General features: G+C 41.8%; 2 protein-coding genes across 2 annotated transcripts; both read right to left on the reverse strand.

The window, feature by feature from the left end:
• Positions 1–1,513: 1,513 nt before the first annotated feature.
• LOC109988557 (SWI/SNF-related matrix-associated actin-dependent regulator of chromatin subfamily B member 1) lies at positions 1,514–9,548 on the reverse strand. Its single transcript, XM_020640078.3, has 9 exons — positions 9,163–9,548; positions 7,699–7,810; positions 6,656–6,764; positions 6,353–6,490; positions 6,069–6,196; positions 5,809–5,975; positions 5,523–5,713; positions 5,213–5,344; positions 1,514–4,085 (listed from the first exon to the last, which is right to left on the reverse strand). The coding sequence occupies exons 1-9, from the start codon at positions 9,250–9,252 to the stop codon at positions 4,046–4,048; spliced, it is 1,107 nt and encodes a 368-aa protein (XP_020495734.1). The 5' UTR covers positions 9,253–9,548; the 3' UTR covers positions 1,514–4,045.
• Positions 9,549–9,891: 343 nt separating this feature from the next.
• Positions 9,892–16,380, reverse strand: derl2 (derlin 2). Its single transcript, XM_020626757.3, has 7 exons — positions 16,229–16,380; positions 15,021–15,086; positions 14,277–14,350; positions 12,620–12,713; positions 11,712–11,907; positions 11,540–11,630; positions 9,892–10,989 (listed from the first exon to the last, which is right to left on the reverse strand). The coding sequence occupies exons 1-7, from the start codon at positions 16,319–16,321 to the stop codon at positions 10,884–10,886; spliced, it is 720 nt and encodes a 239-aa protein (XP_020482413.1). The 5' UTR covers positions 16,322–16,380; the 3' UTR covers positions 9,892–10,883.
• Between the last annotated feature and the right edge of the window lie 361 nt (positions 16,381–16,741).

A 16,741-nucleotide genomic window follows, 5' to 3' on the forward strand; every position in this document is an offset into this window, starting at 1 on the left:
ACACATCGTTCATCAAGTGGTTAAGTAATTACCAAATGGAAGCATTAATCTTGTTGCTGATGGTCATATAGAAGCAAAAATATTAATTTAGTCTCTTTTATATCAAGTGAAAAACTCCTCACAGGAGCTTAAACTACTTTTTCAGATGTCAAGAGTGACCTTAAAAACGCTGACACACCAAAGAGATCGTCGGTCTAGTTGGATCTTCGGTGAGCGTTTGTCGCCCTAGTTTTTGCAGTGTGCAGCTCCGTCGGCCCCCGTTTTTCGACATGTTGAATTGGCGTCGGCGGTCTGTGAGAGGGATCCCTCTGATTGGCTGTTGAAAGATTTCATTTACCTCCATCTCTCGACACAGGTTCAGGAAAGCCCCTTGAGCATGTCGCTGTAGTATCCATGCCGCTGTAGTATCCATGCTTTCACCCATTAGTGCGGTTTCTCCTTATTTGTCTCCTTCGCCTCTTCTTTTCTTTTTCCACTAAAAGACCAATAGCTGACAATGCCAGCACCATTTTCAACTTTTTATCAGACATTATTCTCCATTAGTAGGCGACCTATAATACGAGTGGTGGCCGACAGCGGTATGAAAATGGTCTTCTGGTATCATAACTATGGACTACCGCCCCCTGCTGGCATGGAGAGTTATTTCCTCTCACATGCAGAACGTACGTGGTGATTGGCTGTCGGCTGTAGTCTTTGCGGGGTGTTTAAGTGTAACTTTTTGGCCAAGACGTGAGGCGACACCATAGACGGCCTTCTAGTTCTTTGCCGTCTGCTTGGTGTGTCAGGGTCAAAAGAGAAGAAAGCAACTGAGGTAACAAAGGGAAAAACAGATGAAGACAAACAATAGAGTGTGTCTGCAGAGCACTCCTTGAAACTCTGATTATTCCCAGGTTCTGCCTCATGTAATCATGAGTCATGTTTCAGTCATCCGGCTGTGGTAAGGTCGGTATGCTGCAGACGGCAGCTTGGGTCGAACATTGTTTCCAGAGTGTAACAGATTAAAGTTGTGCAGTCACAGCGCCTGCAGGTACCGGCTAAAATTAAAGATATTCAATAAGATAGTGAAATAATCAGGTGTTGGAACAGAGTCCGTGTGTAGTCTGAATATAGGAAAGGCAGGGTTGATCATTTCCTCAAGATCCACTTTTTAAGATTTTGGTTGAAGTTGTCTTAGGTCCTGACAGAAATTAATAACTTATTGGGGTGTGTGTAGACAAACTAGGAACACATATTAGTGTTAGAAAGAAATTGTGAAGTGGATTTAGCAAAATATGTGATATATAATATCATGAACCACAATTACTATGGCCAGTTTATGTTGGCATGAAGTTTTTTGTTTCACCATTTCCTCACAAACTAGCTTTGATTCTGTATCTTTCAGCGCAGGAATCAACATGTTTATCAATCTTCCTCGAGTGATGAAGATGTGAGGAATGAGCTGATAAAACTTTGTCGACTGAATCTTTTAAACAAAGTTTTTCATCTCCTGGTTTCAAGAAATCAGCAAACTACATTTCAAAACATCCATCAACTTTTCTTTATTGTTATTTTCCATATAAAAAAAAAAAAAAAAAACAAGTCGACTATAAAGGTGAAGCAATTTTACAAAAGAAGAGAACAACAAGCAACAAACTTTAACATCATTCTCAGAGTACCGGTATGTTCAAGTTAAGAAAAAATGGTCACTTTAAAAGACACCGTTGGTTCTCTTCAGCTCTCCGCCCTCAGTCTGCCGACACTGACACGCCTGAGGTGACACGGGGAGAGTCGGTCCATCATGCACAGAACAGTAACAACTACCTACAGTATGTCTTAGCATGCATGAACACCGGAGTCCGTCTGCTAACATCAAAACTAGCTCTGATTGGATGCAAACACTTGACAGATCTAAGCCGCTGTTGTGTCCGAGCTGTAACATCATTTATTTAGACATGCACACCGCTCTGATAAAAACTGTAACATCCTCCACAACATGAAGAAGTAACCGTTGAAGAATACTCTATATCAGCTCGTTTACATTCATTAAAGCCTCCGTGTGTTGGAGTTATTGTGTCGCTACTGCATCTCTCTAATTCGTCTCATGGCAGTTGTTTGGTTCTTACTCTCTGTGATTTCTGGGGTACGTTTTGATGCCTTCAGGTCAGTTTAAGTTGATTATATGTAACATACATCGCTCACTGTGGAAATATTGACCATGACATCATCGTCCTAGCGTAAACGGTGACATTCAAAAGTCTGCTCAGTTAAAACGATTTTTTACAGAAGTTCACTTCACAAAGCTTAAACTCCTCTCATCTGAAAAGCAGGGGCAGAAAGTGTTAGACCTTTTTTCAGTTCTTTTAAATGAAACAAAATGTGATTTCTTGTTTCCGCCCATTCACCGATCGACGACTTGTTTCAGCTCTAAAGAAAAACCTGCGACACTTTTGCTTTCCTACTGCCCTCTGGTCATGAAAAACAGAAGCGCTCTTTTGCCCTCAGAGTCGGACACTTCGACCAAATTCTTACTGAGTGACTTAATGCTGGTGTAAATGCCTCCACCGCCTTTGTTCAGACTACATATCAATATCTCCAGATTTGATTAAATTGATTTTTTTTAAGAAAACTGAAAAACCAAACTCTGGCATGAAACATGATTCTTTACTTTTTGGATTTAAGACAAACTCTGAGTCAGTTTGAATTCTATTTAAATCAAATTTTCTGCAGCTCATTCTCGGTCAGGATGCTCCGCTCCTTGAGGCTCTTGAAGAGACTTCAGTGGTTTAGGTATGAGGTTTATAACAGATAACACCAAGAGTCCTGCAGCGGGTCTGAACAGCTGGATAGCTACGAGCATCAGATGATTTTTGATGCTTCAACGATGTAAAGTTTAGGATGCACATGTCACCAGGTCAACGATGTCTGTGGAAAATAAACAACTCAACGTGTGTGCATAGTTTATCTTTAAGCTGGAGAAGGAAACTTTGGAGACACCAGATAGAGTTAAAGTTTTGAACCAGAAAGATGCGTAAGGCGGCGGCGGCTTCTGGCTGTGGTGTTGTCTTCTGTATTAAACCGCCTTCATTTTCTCCTCCGTTCTTGTTCGCTAACTTTTAAGAAGACGACAACACTTGGACGTAAAGACGGCATGTCACAGATACTTTTTTAATCGCGGGCTGTTGTGAATTCCTACAAATAAAAACAAAGGCTTTACCAAGTAATTTTCTTCCTTTGCATTAAAGGTCTTATTAGAGACAAATCTGATCTGAGTGCAGTCTGAACAAAGCACAGGACGTATTTAAAACAGATCGGGATGTGTTGTCTATGAATGCATGAAATCCAGACACACACACAATGTTTACACCGTCCATATTTGAAATGAGTCAGGAAGCATTTTGGGGAAATATTCGCTCAGTGTGTGGAAAAAAGAGGCATGGTCTGTCTCCTCTGTCCTTGTGATAACAGCTGCTATTTCACAGATTCGGGATCTGGTCGACGGAGGAGCTAAAGACGACTACGAGGCGTGTGGATACGAGGCCTTTGAGGGGAAACACTGGCGTTCTGTAAGAAAAACGTCCTTCCAACGTCCTTAGTTCTAGTTATAGCTGCGCCTTTATTTCCTCTTTCTATACAAACAGTTTAGCATGTCGGCATTGAACCACCTGTGCTGCAGATTTAGCAGTTATTAAGAGAGTAGCACTCAGAGAAACAGGCAGACTTTCTCTCCAGGTGTACCACGAGCAGAGTGTCCTGACATGACACACACGATGAATGTTGCATGATGGGTAACAGACCAAAACCTCCAATTTAAAACATCAGCTAACAGGTGTTAGCTCCATGCTATATGCAGAGAAACATAATGACCTGTGTGTGTGTGTGTGTGTGTGTGTGTATGTGTGTGTGTTCAGTCATTGATCGCTGAGGACATTCATGTGTCTGGGGACGTCCAGATGCTCCGTTCATGATTTCAGGATGAGCTGTTTGAGTGTGTGAGTGTTTACTTGATCCTTTCAGAGTAACAGGAGTCTCCAGAGGAAACCTAACGGGATGCTGCTTCCTGTTTCTTCTACCAGGACGGAGCCGTGTTGGCCAGTCGTCTCATACGCCTGAAAAAAAGTCATGCACATTGTTTAAACATTTCTACAAGAAACTGAAACAACTTTCCTCTGTTACAACTCTGATTACAAAACAGTTTCACTACAGGTTGAAACTCAGATAAAAAATAGCATCGAATTCAGAATGTACGCACATTTTGACCATCAAATTTCAATTTAAAAATTAAATATCTTGTCTTAGAGCTGTTTCTAATAAACTATATTTTATGTATATATATATATGACAGTGCACAAATGTTTTATGAGGGTGCAGATGTCTGCTCTGTAACTCTCTCTCTCTCTGCTCTTCACATCATCAGGAAACAAAAAAGGAGAAATGCTTATTTTAAATATTTGTTTTCCCGATGCGAACTCAAGTTCCGAATTAATTTAAATTTAGGTTTTTGGTACCTTTGTAGGCAAACAATAATCCGATGCAGCCAATATTGCCCAAATACATTTTTTGCCTCATGTATTTTTGCAAAGACGAAACGCTTTTAGGATTTTTTCTGTTTCCTTGCTAAAGGTTATCTCTCGTCTCGTGATTCATAAAGTGATATGTTTTACTCCTCGTCCTTACAGAACAGTAAACTGATATCCAGTGCTGTGCAAAAGTCACAGCCCACCTCTAGATGTATTGTGATTTAGTGATGTTATTGTTATTTATCATTCCTCTTTCTGGAGAGCGCCTGATTGGGAACGGTTTTACTTTTCAGCGTGATAATGATCCCAAGCACGCTGTTAATGCCGTGAAATTATATTCATAAAGAAAAACTGCAGCAAAAAGAATCCACAGGCAGCCATGGACTGACCTCCACAGAGTCCAGACCTGAATATTAAAGAGGCAGTACTGGATCATCTGGACAGAGACAGGATTTAAAGACGCCTGGTGTTAAGTATGTTCAGAAAACTTGAAGACAGTCGCCCCAAAAGAGTTTAAGATGTACGATGTGCAAAGGGATGTCCCACTGAGGACTTCCTGTTGCCAGCAGAAGCTATTTTGTTTTAAAGTGTTTTTCATTTGTGGAGATATTTCCTGAATTTTCCAGTTGTATCTGATTGATTAAAACTTTATAAATAAAAACTTTGATTTCTGCACAGCGCTGACTATTTGTTGAAGTTCAAGCTGCCTGTCTCACCTCGTGTTCCTGTCCTGGTCTCTGATCTTTTTCTCCATTTCAGCATCCGTGAGGGTCTCCAGCAGGGGGCACCACGTGTCTGCATCGCCTGTGTTGCGGATGGCAATCTCTACTGTGGGGAGGGGGTTCTCACTGCGGGGGGGGGGGGGGGAATCACATATAATCAGCTTAATGTAGGTTAAAGAGAGAAGCTGAGTTAACATACTCGATGAAGGGAGGTCATACAGGCCTGGTCTTCAAACTTTTATCTCTACTGTCTGCGTCCGTGAGTTTATGAAGTCCTGTAGGGGTGAGCATGTGTGTGACTCACCTGAAGGCGTAGGTCCTCTGGTGCCAGCTGAGTTGACCCCGGATGCTGTAGGCGATCGTGGTGACGAATTCCCCGCCGAGGCCGAGCTCGGAGCAAAGCTTCAAAGCAAACGACTCGGGCGAGTTCTCCCGCTCTGACATGTCCCACTCGAACTGGTCCACCAACGAGATGTTCCCCACGTGGATGTTCAGCTGAAGAACAAAACAAGATTCTTAATCTAATAATTGTCCACTCACACTTTTTTTTTTCCCCCCTTTCTTTTCTCTGAGGAACTGCTTCTCCCCACCTTGATGATGACTCTCTGGTCCGCCTGCTCCTCCATGATGCTGTCGGTCGGGTACGACTCGATCTGCTGACGGATGGCTGAGGCGATGGCGGGGACGAAGGCGAGAGGATTCAGGTCTAGGTCGTCACATAAGATCTCTGCAAACATCTCTGGCGTCATCAGCTTCTCTGAAAGTGGAGATCGGGGAGGTTTGAATATCTGACTGACGACGACGATGATGATGATGTTTGTTCTGGATGATTTATGTCTTTTATATTTACCGTTCATGTTCCACGTGAAAGCATCTCTCAGTTTCTGTCCATCTATCTCCATGTCCAGTCGAATGGGAACCAGCGACTCCACCTGCGCTGCGTTCTCGTGGATCACTGCCGGGTCGTGATCATCAAAGCTGAGCGACCAAAAACACACAAACTCAGTGCTATGTTGAACTGAGTGGACGGATGACGGGGGGGACAACGTGACTAATGTGAAAATCCTCTAGCAGGTTACACATTATGTTGCACTTTTTTTTTCTTCTATATGTCAAACAAAGTGTCATTCTCACCACAGGGGAAACGTCCTCTTCTTGTCGCGTCCCATCCGGTTGCGGTTGATGGTGGTGGAACAAGGCACGGCGTCGAGGTGGTGGGAGCTGTTGGGCAGCGTGGGAACCCACTGACTGCTCCGCTTTGCTTTCTGCTCCCTGCGCAGAGAAGATAAAAAACAATTTGTGTCAAAGCAGTAATCCAAATATCAAGTCTGGCCCGAAGCTGGCGGTCTCTCACACACGCACACACACACACGCACACACACACACACACACGCACACACACACACACACGCACACACGCTGTTGAGTCGAGGTTACCTGAGGTAAGCTGGCGGCTCGGTGCTGATGGACACCGCCTTGTACTTCTCATCGTTGCCCTCAAAGATCTCTTCACATTCAGACGCCTTCAGCAGAGTCACACTGGTGGCTTCAGATGAAAAACAAAACAGAGACAGGTCAGCTTCTGAACCGTGGTACATCTGCAGTGCATTGTGGGTAGAAACACTGCGTAGTTCTAAATGGAACACTATATAATCATTGGGCCTTTACTGCTCAAAACATTTAGCTGACTTGGATTCACTTGAAGTTGTTGTGGTAATCTTAAGGATCATGATGTAACTCTGACCCCGAGTGTTTAAAATGGGTACTGCAGTCCAAATTCTAAACATTGTAGAGAACTGTCCCCCCCCTCTAGAGTCCATGTTCATGCAGGTTGCCATGTGGTGGACACTGAAGCTTCAGTGTTTATCCAGCTCTGCATCGGTCTGTAAACCTTTCTGTGTTCTAACCTCTCTCCATTTTTCAAAATCATCTCCAATATTGATCCTAGTTTGAGCACGTTTCTGCTCGTGGAGCTTATTAGAAACATGCAGAGGCTTTTTAGGTCGGGTACAATCACTTCTATCTGAACCACTTCTCTTGCCCGCTTCCATAGCTGCAACACCTGTTGACCTGATAACTGCTCTCATATCTGGCAAACCGAGGGGCATCCAAAACGGCCGTGTGGGGGTGTCTTAAAACCATCTACCTTCTCTGGTCCAAACAAATCCAGATCATTCAGGAGCAGAATCTAAAGTTAGAAGGAGGACATACTGGCTGCTGCATTGTTGTCAGAGAAGCCAGCACTTCAACATAGCATGTTTCATTAATGTCTGATCAGATAGTAAGATACCTTTATCATTTCACTCACTACACATCTCACTGATTGGACCTTTAAGAAATGTAAAGACTAAAGGATTTACTCAATTTAACACATTCATGTAGAGAGAAGTCACTGACCGTTCTAGTAATTCAAATAAAACATTTTTCAACTGAGTCTTCAAAATGTTAAGTAGAGAAAAACACAAAGAAACTGAGCTCACCGTGTGACGAAGCTACAATCTTCTTCCTCTCCTCCACCGATGCTAACCTCCTCCATAAAGATGGATATCTTTTATACAGAGAGCCTCTGAACATACGCAGATAGTTACCAACCTGCAGAGCAGAAAGAAGATGATTGAGTGAAACAAAACTAAAACGACAACAAAGAAACAAAACCTTCAATTCTACAAAGATGTGCAGGATTTCAATTGTCACACTCCACCTAAATCCGACATTTGTAGCTCCTGAGAAACGTTTAATAGTTTGTCTGACAGAACGATGTCATCACTTTTAATTAAAAACAGAAATTGGGAAAAGGGATTTTTGACATTCTGCACTCTCAGCCTGAAATCTGCTGCAGAACGACTTCAAACTCAAGGAGCTGGTGTCTTAAAGGTTTAAAGGAAACACATTGTACAGGATGTAGATGCTTAACGCTCGACTGCTGGACTCCCAGATGGTCTTTCTTTTTCAATGTAAAATTTGTTTTGTAAACTGCACTTTGTCTCTCTTGTATCTGTAATTCTGAGTCGTCTTGGCCAGGTCTCTTTTTGAAAAGAGGCTCTTTGTTTGTCTCACAGAATGATGTCTTCACTTTCAATAAAAGGTCTTTAATAAACGCACCAATGTCTCTCTGACCTTTTTCTTCATGTTTATTTCTCTGTGTGACATTTCTTCCAAATGTCTAAACGCTAAATACAATTTGCGTCTGTCAAATTCAACTTTCCTGAAGTGAGGTCTTGAGATAAGCTCTCACCTGCACATGTTTGACTCTTCATTCAACAATATGCAAATAAACTGAACTAATATCAAGCAGGAATGCACCATGCAGATCTATAACAATCATAAAGATAACTTTCTGCTACATGTGGCTGATCAATTTCCATTTTTTATTGAATGTATCTGTAGTTTATTATCTTTAATAGATATTTAGAAACATCTTGTAGAGAATTCAAACTCACTGACTGAGCTGGACCATCACTCACAACACACTCTTTATTATGTTTTACAACACTGTGACTGACTGCTAACTATGTTTTTTCCCTTTCGTCATCTGGTTTAGTTTTATTAAAATTGACAGAAACTCAGTAGTAGACTCTTTTTCATCTCAAAGCTGCAGCTCAGATTGATACACATATACACATATATATATACACATATATATATACACATACATGTCTCTGCTGAAGTGAGAAGTTTATTTAACATTTCAGCAAAAAGAGAAAATCTTCCAACTATCATTTAGCCAGGACTGGAACTAAAAAAATAATGTTATTTCCCCTTTTCTTTCCTGTTGTTTCCCTTTGACTCCGCTCTCCTTCTTTTCGTTGTAATGTTTGTCTTTGTTTACGAAGCCATCAATGAGGCTAGTTAGCGTGCTAGCTTTAACTAGCATCACCTGAGGCTAACACGAGGGAGCTAAGTAAGCATCGTTTAAAATAATCAATGAATGGACAGTCACATACCTCCGAGCCGACCATGTAAAAGTCTCCATCCTGTTCTAGCTGGAATTTAACCGGCTTCTGGCCAAATGTTTTACTTAGAGCCAGTTGCATCCTTGCGCAGTTGCTAACAGGCTAACTAATGAGCCTCCTTTTCTTCAGATACGTTCAGGCTCACGGTAAAGCTGGGAAATCAAAGCGTCTACTCGAGTGCATTAAAAACGCTACCAATAAGCTAACTTTCCCAACAGTTTCAAACGAATTGGAGATAAATACGTAAAAAAAACTGCTATGAAGACTATCAATTAACCAAGTGTGTTAACTGAACATTTTTCACGACGTAGCTATTGTAATTATTTTGTGAAGACTTTCTCTCCGATAAGATAAACGCCACGCAGCGCTTATTCATTGTTCGGTCCAAGGTAGAAGAGGAAATTCAAAGTCCATTATCGCCCCCTAGTGATCAAATGTGAGATGACATGTAACTCGTCTTTTTATGGGCAAAATTGCCGCCAATTTAATAATAAAAACAGACTCTATAATTGTATATATTAGTGGATCTCATAATAACGATTAAGAATTTAGCTTCTCAAAATAATTAGATAAATTAATTCAAATTAATATTGAGTCAAATTATATTAACCTTAACCCTTAAAAATATATGTATGAATATAAATATTACAGCATCTTGGCATACAATGTGTTGTGAATCAAACTGCTTTCCTTAAATAAAACAGAATAACACGATCAAGCTGTGATTTAAAATGATGATTTCATTACAGTCCAAATCTCATCGCAGCCTGCACAGCAATATTTAGATTCACAGGTTATTAGAAACTCAAGGATGTTGTTGTTATCCAGTGTTAGCAAGGATTGACAAAAGCTTCTTAATCCCACTCTGACACTTGTTACTTCATCTTCTGTCAGTTCTTAAAAGCAACACACACACACACACACACGAGCAAACTGTCCTCCACACATGCTGCTGAAAAGGCAACCAGGATCATCAGGTAACATACAAATAAAAAAAGTGCTAAATCTATTAAATTAACACAAAGGTATCGTCTACAGGTCTGATTTAAGGCTGTTTGTATCAAGTCAATCAAAAGAAGGAATACAACTGTGAATACTCAACTCACACTAGATAAAGAAATGAAAAACAGTCGTTACATTTTGATGCTACGAGACTCATGATCCTTTCTTCTGGACTTAGTTTTTAGTCTTGAATCATGTCTTCTAATTTTAGAGACATCTTTGGTTTCAAACGATATTACTTACTACGGTTTAACAGATGAAACCAAAGCATCTTTTGCCACACACACATTTATTTCTTAAAAAAAGGGAAATGAAAAAAGAAAACGCGTTTGCCATCTGAATAAATTCGTTTGATAATATTTTACTTCTGTCACTTTTTTTTCTCTCTTTTTCAAGACAGTTGTTTTAGCTCTCTTTTTTTTTCTGAGATGAAGTCAAACATCACCCGAAGCCTGAAGGCCTCCCCGTCCACAGCTCCACCCAAAAGTTTCTCTCAAAAAGTCTTAGAGCGACGATCTGGCGTAAAGAACAGCTTCTGAGGATGATTTAAGCCCGAATACAAAGACAACAGACGGTTCTCTCCAAACCAGTTCAGGTTGTTTGGCGTTCTTCATCCAGAACTAAACAAACACGTCAAAAACAGAGACCATGTTTGTCCCCTTCATGTCTCAGAGGGAGTGTCCATGGAAGAGTTCGATGAGGGGGAAGTTTTAACCTCCAAGGCGCTGTCCCTCCCCCCAGGCGAAGCCGCCCGGGCGCTCCTCAGGGAGGGGGTTGTAGTTTGCGTCTTCCTCCGGAGTATCAAACAGCATCTTTCTGCAGGAGACAGAAAATAAAAAGATTAGCAAATTAACGACGGGATCATTTGAGTTTATTAGCGTTGATTTAGAGAAACATGCAAAAGTGTTTCCTTCCTGATACGTCTGGCCTGATCCGAGCTAACATGACCTGTTAGCTAGGATCAGTACCAGGTCCCAGTTTGATGACCTGTTAGCTAGGATCAGTACCAGGTCCCAGTTTGATGACCTGTTAGCTAGGATCAGTACCAGGTCCCAGTTTGATGACCTGTTAGCTAGGATCAGTACCAGGTCCCAGTTTGATGACCTGTTAGCTAGGATCAGTACCAGGTCCCAGTTTGATGAACTGTTAGCTAGGATCAGTACCAGGTCCCAGTCTGATCAGGACCAGGATTTCTCTGATGGTTGTCTCAGCTGTGGAGCTCTGACTGCAGCAACGTGAACCCGATATAAAAACATTTCACTTTGAATTCTTGACAATAAACGGGCTGAAAGGACGCTGAACATTGCATGTTGCAGGTTTTGGCTTTTCATCCGGATTTACTGATCAAAAGTAATCTGAGACTCACATGATCGACGGGGTCTTCAGCCACCTTCCACCTCCTGGCTGGTTTGGAAAAACGTCCTCCAGAAAGAAGTAGACGTGACCGACAGCAATACCTAAAGAAAGGTCAGATTCTTTAAAAGTGCTTTTCAAGTTGACGTAACGGCTGTGCAATCAAACACAAAAACACTGAATACCTAAAAGATCCACGATGATGGAGTTCCCCAGCAGCAGAGAGAATCCCATCAGCACCCAGGGCAGGAAGGGAGCCTGGAAGTTCAGCAGGCCGAAGAAGTTCATGCGCACGTTCGGGTTTCTGCGACTCCACACGTACACGAGCATGATGGTGAAGGCCTGACCCAGGAACACCAGACTCACAAACGTGCCAAATATCTTCAACCATGTCAAAGAAACGAACTCCAGAGATATTTAACACAAACAGACTGAGCCTCGCTCATCTCAAACCTGCTTCAGTCTGAGAACTTCTGATGTAGGAGGGAAGTTACACGAGTTGTCTTTTTGTGAATCTTACAACACTTCTGTTTTTTTTATTACATTGTTTACAAACCAAGCAGAGACACGTTATCTTTTTAAAAGCATGTTAAGGGACAGAAATTAATCAATCAACTTGTTCCTTTCGATCCAATGACCTTACAGCATTAAGTTGAAGTTTCTGCAAGTTTCATTTAGTCTATCTCTTCCCTCTACCCAGATCCTGGAGCAACCCGAGGCGATCCCAGGCCAGAAGGGATGTATATTCCCTCAAAATCATTCTGGGTCTACCCGGGGTCTCCTCCCAGAACTTCAGGAGGACTGCCTCTGAAATCCTCCTGATCTGGATGTTCACACCTCACAGCTGGAGACTGGCCCTGTCAGACAGGAGTGGTAGACGACCAGTGGCTCTTTGCGTTCACACATGCAGAACAACCAAAACTTTCCCTCTGACTTCACCTGGACGAGGCACACAGCTGCAAACTCTCATTTCAATCTTTCGCTTTTTATGTGCAGCGTGTTTATGTGCACACATTAAAGGAGTTAGAAGTTGCAGTGAGGGAAATTCTTACAAGACAACAAACACTTAAAGCAACAATTTCACAAAGGATACGGTCATCAGCAGCCCACCAAAGAGGAACATGAAGACGAAGTCAGCCGTTCGACCCCTGAAAGAGCCTTCCTCGAGCATACGACAGTATCTGTACCTGAAAACAGGACGTTAAGAAATCTACACACACATTTATGTCTTCATCATCATCATTATAACACATTGGTTAAGAGACTGTTTGTCTTTATTAGGTAGGACAGCTAAAGAGAGACAGGAAACGGTGGAAAGAGAGCTCGAGGGATGATGTGCAGCAAAGGGCAGAGGTCGGATTCAAACCCACGGCAGAGGCGATGAGGACTACAGCCTCTGTACATGGGACGTGCAACATAACCACTAGGCACTGTTCCCCAATGATTGGAGTCATAATTTACACTCACACAAAAGAAGACCTTCTTCCATGTTGAACATTTTGAACCACGCATCAGAAAACTCCTTCCGAGTACTTTCATTATCGCCAATATTTGAAATAGATAGAAGGTCGTCTTATTCTAACTGAAACAGACGAAGAAATCATCAAATGATCAAGGCTCTAACTCCATCATAACACCGCGTACTGACAGCTCACTGTATCTGTTAAATTTTTACATCTTTGCTCTGTGAATTTCAGTTACCTCTTGTAAGCATTATAACATCTGGTGCTTTTATTTTGAAGGTGGACAAACTGAAGTGAGGCGCTTTAATTTTGAAGGTGGTCAAACTGAAGTGTGGTGCTTTTATTTTGAAGGTGGACAAACTGAAGTGAGGTGCTTTAATTTTGAAGGTGGACAAACTGAAGTGTGGTGCTTTTATTTTGAAGGTGGACAAACTGAAGTGTGGTGCTTTTATTTTGAAGGTGGACAAACTGAAGTGTGGTGCTTTTATTTTGAAGGTGGACAAACTGAAGTGTGGTGCTTTTATTTTGAAGGTGGACAAACTGAAGTGTGGTGCTTTTATTTTGAAGGTGGACAAACTGAAGTGTGGTGTTTTGTGTTGACGAGCTGTTGACTCAAATCTCAACACTCTGAGGCTCGTCAATAAACGTCTTGAGGTGAGCGAAACAATGTTTTTCTCTGGTGTTGTTGACACAGGTCAAAAGGTCAACCCGGATGTTGATTTAATAATGCACCGTTATCTTCACTTTGTACAACACGCCAACGAGCTCTGCTGAGTGAGGACAGTGAGTGTCAGCGAGTGTCGAGCGAGTGTTGAGCGCCCTCCCTTCTCGTCCTTCGACTCGACTGACAGAGATGAAAACAGAAACGGGGCGTCGGGGTTAAAACAGCGCGGTGCGTCTCTCAGCGTCGTTCGTGGGTTGTAATGAAACTCAAACAGGAAACAATAGAATGAAGCTGATTTTGTCGCTGACGCTCGCTCGCCTCACGTCACGTGTTGAATCTCCTCTCTTTGAAGTCACAGTTGGTTTCATCACTTGTGACAAACAGAAACAGAAACCAGATTTAAAACAATTTGAACTCCTTTTGAAAACATTCCAGTGTAGAGCTGTCACACTGAACCTCACTGAGTCAGAGCTTTGAGAGGTCGTGCGTTTCAGACGATCTATCAGCCCGTACTGAAAACATCTTTCATCATGTGATCTCTGAGAACACAGACAGCCTCCCATGTGAAACAGAAAGTATTCAAATCTGTTCAATGAAGGGAAACGCAGAACTGAGAAGGATACAAAAAAATCATATTGAAAAGGAAGTTGAAGCCAACTGGACCAAAAAACAGGAAGTTGGTTATAAGTCTCCATACCTGCAGAAAGAGACAGAAAAAAACATGAAAGGTTCAGCAGAAACAAAATACACAAAGACGACAAAGATGGGAAGGAAAAAGTTTGATTTGATTTAATCATGATTTTAAAAAATGCTGAAAATCTACAAAAATGGCTGACACCGTCCACTTGTTGCAGAGTCGTCACCTGAGAAGTCTTATAGGTGCGCATGCTGCTGAAACTGAGCGACCAATCAGAGGAGAGCATCCTGGTCCTCACAGCCTTAAGAAGCCTGCAGGTGCAGCCCGTCCAGAGCTGCTCATGAACGAGACTACTTTGGTGCCTCGCTTGGATTTGTGACTTTGTGTGGAAGCTGATATTTAGACGTGTGGAGGCACGCGTTGTGGCCTGAGAATAAGGATGAAGACGAGCCGTGGCTCAGTGGTAGAGTCGGTTGTCTCTCAACCAGAAGGTCGGAGGTTTAATCCCCAGCTCCTGCAGCTAACTGTCCGATGTGTCATTGAGTAAGACACTTAACCCCAAGTTGCTCCCTCTGCTTTATTGGTTAAGTATGAATGTATTAGTTCTCTTTACACAGCAGCCTCTACCATCAGTGTGTGAATGTGTAGGTGTGACCTGCGGTGCAAAAACACTTTGAATAGTCAGAAGACGAGAAAAAAAAACGATTCAAGTTCATTTGCGATTCCTCACCTGGTAATTCCTTAGAATCAAATCTGGATTGAAGTAAAGCTGAAAAGGTGTGATGATCTCGAGTTGCTGTGAGAGGAAACAAAACAAACATCACGTTAATGATGAAAAAAGAACAACCATAGAACGTTTTTAAAACGGTCACAGAATAATCGAGCTCTGACAAATATACATGAGGATAAAAGTTAAGTTGTGTATCATCATGACGCCGTCATGGAGATTTGTGGGCGCAACTTAAAGTTCAGTCTGAACGTTGTCATGGAGACGATTTGAGGACACTTCTGAACATCTTCAAAGAGAGACTGTACGAGCTGAGAATGATTAAAGTGTCTAACCATCTTTCTCAATCGGTGACGTGGATCGGCTGTCAGTCAGACATCCGATATGTAAATAACGTAATCGGACCCGATACCGGTATGAGATCAGATCTGTCCCATCTCTAGTACAAATTAAGAGCATCCCCACATCTTCAGGCTCCACTACACCGCTGAATACACCTGTTATAAACACACATCCTGTGAGCACCAATCACAAGAGGACAGCTATGATTCTGTCTGCAGCCAATCAGCTGTCATCAACAACACCATGAGGAACATCTTCACAGTCACAACACTCTCATACAACAAATATAACAACATAAAGTCAGTGTTGACATTCATGCAGAGCAAAGTCATAAAAAAAAGTGGAAGAACAGAAAACCGGTTGGCATCTTTTTATAGCCTAGATTTTATTTTCCAGCCAAAATCTCAATCATTTCATGTTTTTCAGTGAAGATTTGCAGCTTTTATTCATTATGTCAAATTATAAATCTGTAAGTATTTGTAAAGCAGCTGAAGACAAATCACTTGAATGTTATTACAGACACAGAAAGCTGCAGTCTGAGTGTTTACATTTATTATATATGTTTGGTTCTGTGTGTAGTTAAATGATTAAAGTGCTAGTTTACATTTTAAGAGGTACAAACAGGTTGTGGTTCAGTAAATACATTTTAAATGAAGCTCCTGCCACAGTTACCTCCTCTTTTAGCTCTTTAATAACCTTACATTGTGAGTTTTGCTCCTCACTGGACGCCCAGCTTCAGACACGTCTCTAACAGGAGCTACAGCTAAACCATCGACGCTAGCACCACACAAACGACGCTACGTTAGCTCGATTTAAAGGCATCACGCTCCGCCCCGACACAACACGGATAAAACATGAACACATCTCACCACAGCAGCTGTTGTGAGGACACACGCGGTTGTATAAGCCCTGGTAACGATGGGAATCTGTAGGTACTCCTGTTGTAGAGTCTGGTAAGCCATTTTGGACCAACTGAAAGCTTCCGGCACTTTCTTGACACGTCATTCCATTCTGGTGTTGCGTTCAAGCACGTCGGACAAATGACATCCCAGGGTGGTTCAATTAAAACTGTGAATTTGCGCTTCAAATTTAAGGTTTACATTTGAACGTTGTTCTCAAAGTAAACGAAACTAAATGTTACATACACAGGGGGTTATGGTAGTACAGTATGTGTTTTTTTATAGCTTCTGCTTTTCAGAGAGAGCAGACATGGTCGTCAGTCAAATAAAAACAAAAATATGAAAATTAAATATTGTGTACTCCAAAGGATTATATCATATGTTCACTAAAGGTTAGCAGACAAATATGTCTTCTACTTGCCAAAAGATCCTTTGCAATATTTTGGAAGGAGACTAACAGACCAAATATGACACACGGGGTAC

Source organism: Labrus bergylta, chromosome 17, assembly GCF_963930695.1.
Source record: "Labrus bergylta chromosome 17, fLabBer1.1, whole genome shotgun sequence".
Lineage (NCBI taxonomy): Eukaryota > Metazoa > Chordata > Actinopteri > Labriformes > Labridae > Labrus > Labrus bergylta.

What these genes read in the sequence shown, in the direction of transcription:
- LOC109988557 (XM_020640078.3), bottom strand. Translation starts at nt 9,252, where the DNA reads ATGCAACTGGCTCTAAGTAAAACATTTGGCCAGAAGCCGGTTAAATTC. An exon ending in TTTACATGGTCGGCTCGGAG is followed by an intron (nt 7,811 to 9,162) that starts GTATGTGACTGT and finishes TCTGCTCTGCAG; the next exon opens with GTTGGTAACTATCTGCGTAT. An exon ending in GATTGTAGCTTCGTCACACG is followed by an intron (nt 6,765 to 7,698) that starts GTGAGCTCAGTT and finishes TTTCATCTGAAG; the next exon opens with CCACCAGTGTGACTCTGCTG.
- derl2 (XM_020626757.3), bottom strand. Translation starts at nt 16,321, where the DNA reads ATGGCTTACCAGACTCTACAACAGGAGTACCTACAGATTCCCATCGTT. An exon ending in TGATTCTAAGGAATTACCAG is followed by an intron (nt 14,351 to 15,020) that starts GTGAGGAATCGC and finishes CTCTTTCTGCAG; the next exon opens with GTATGGAGACTTATAACCAA. An exon ending in CTTTTCAATATGATTTTTTT is followed by an intron (nt 12,714 to 14,276) that starts GTATCCTTCTCA and finishes TCCTGTTTTCAG; the next exon opens with GTACAGATACTGTCGTATGC.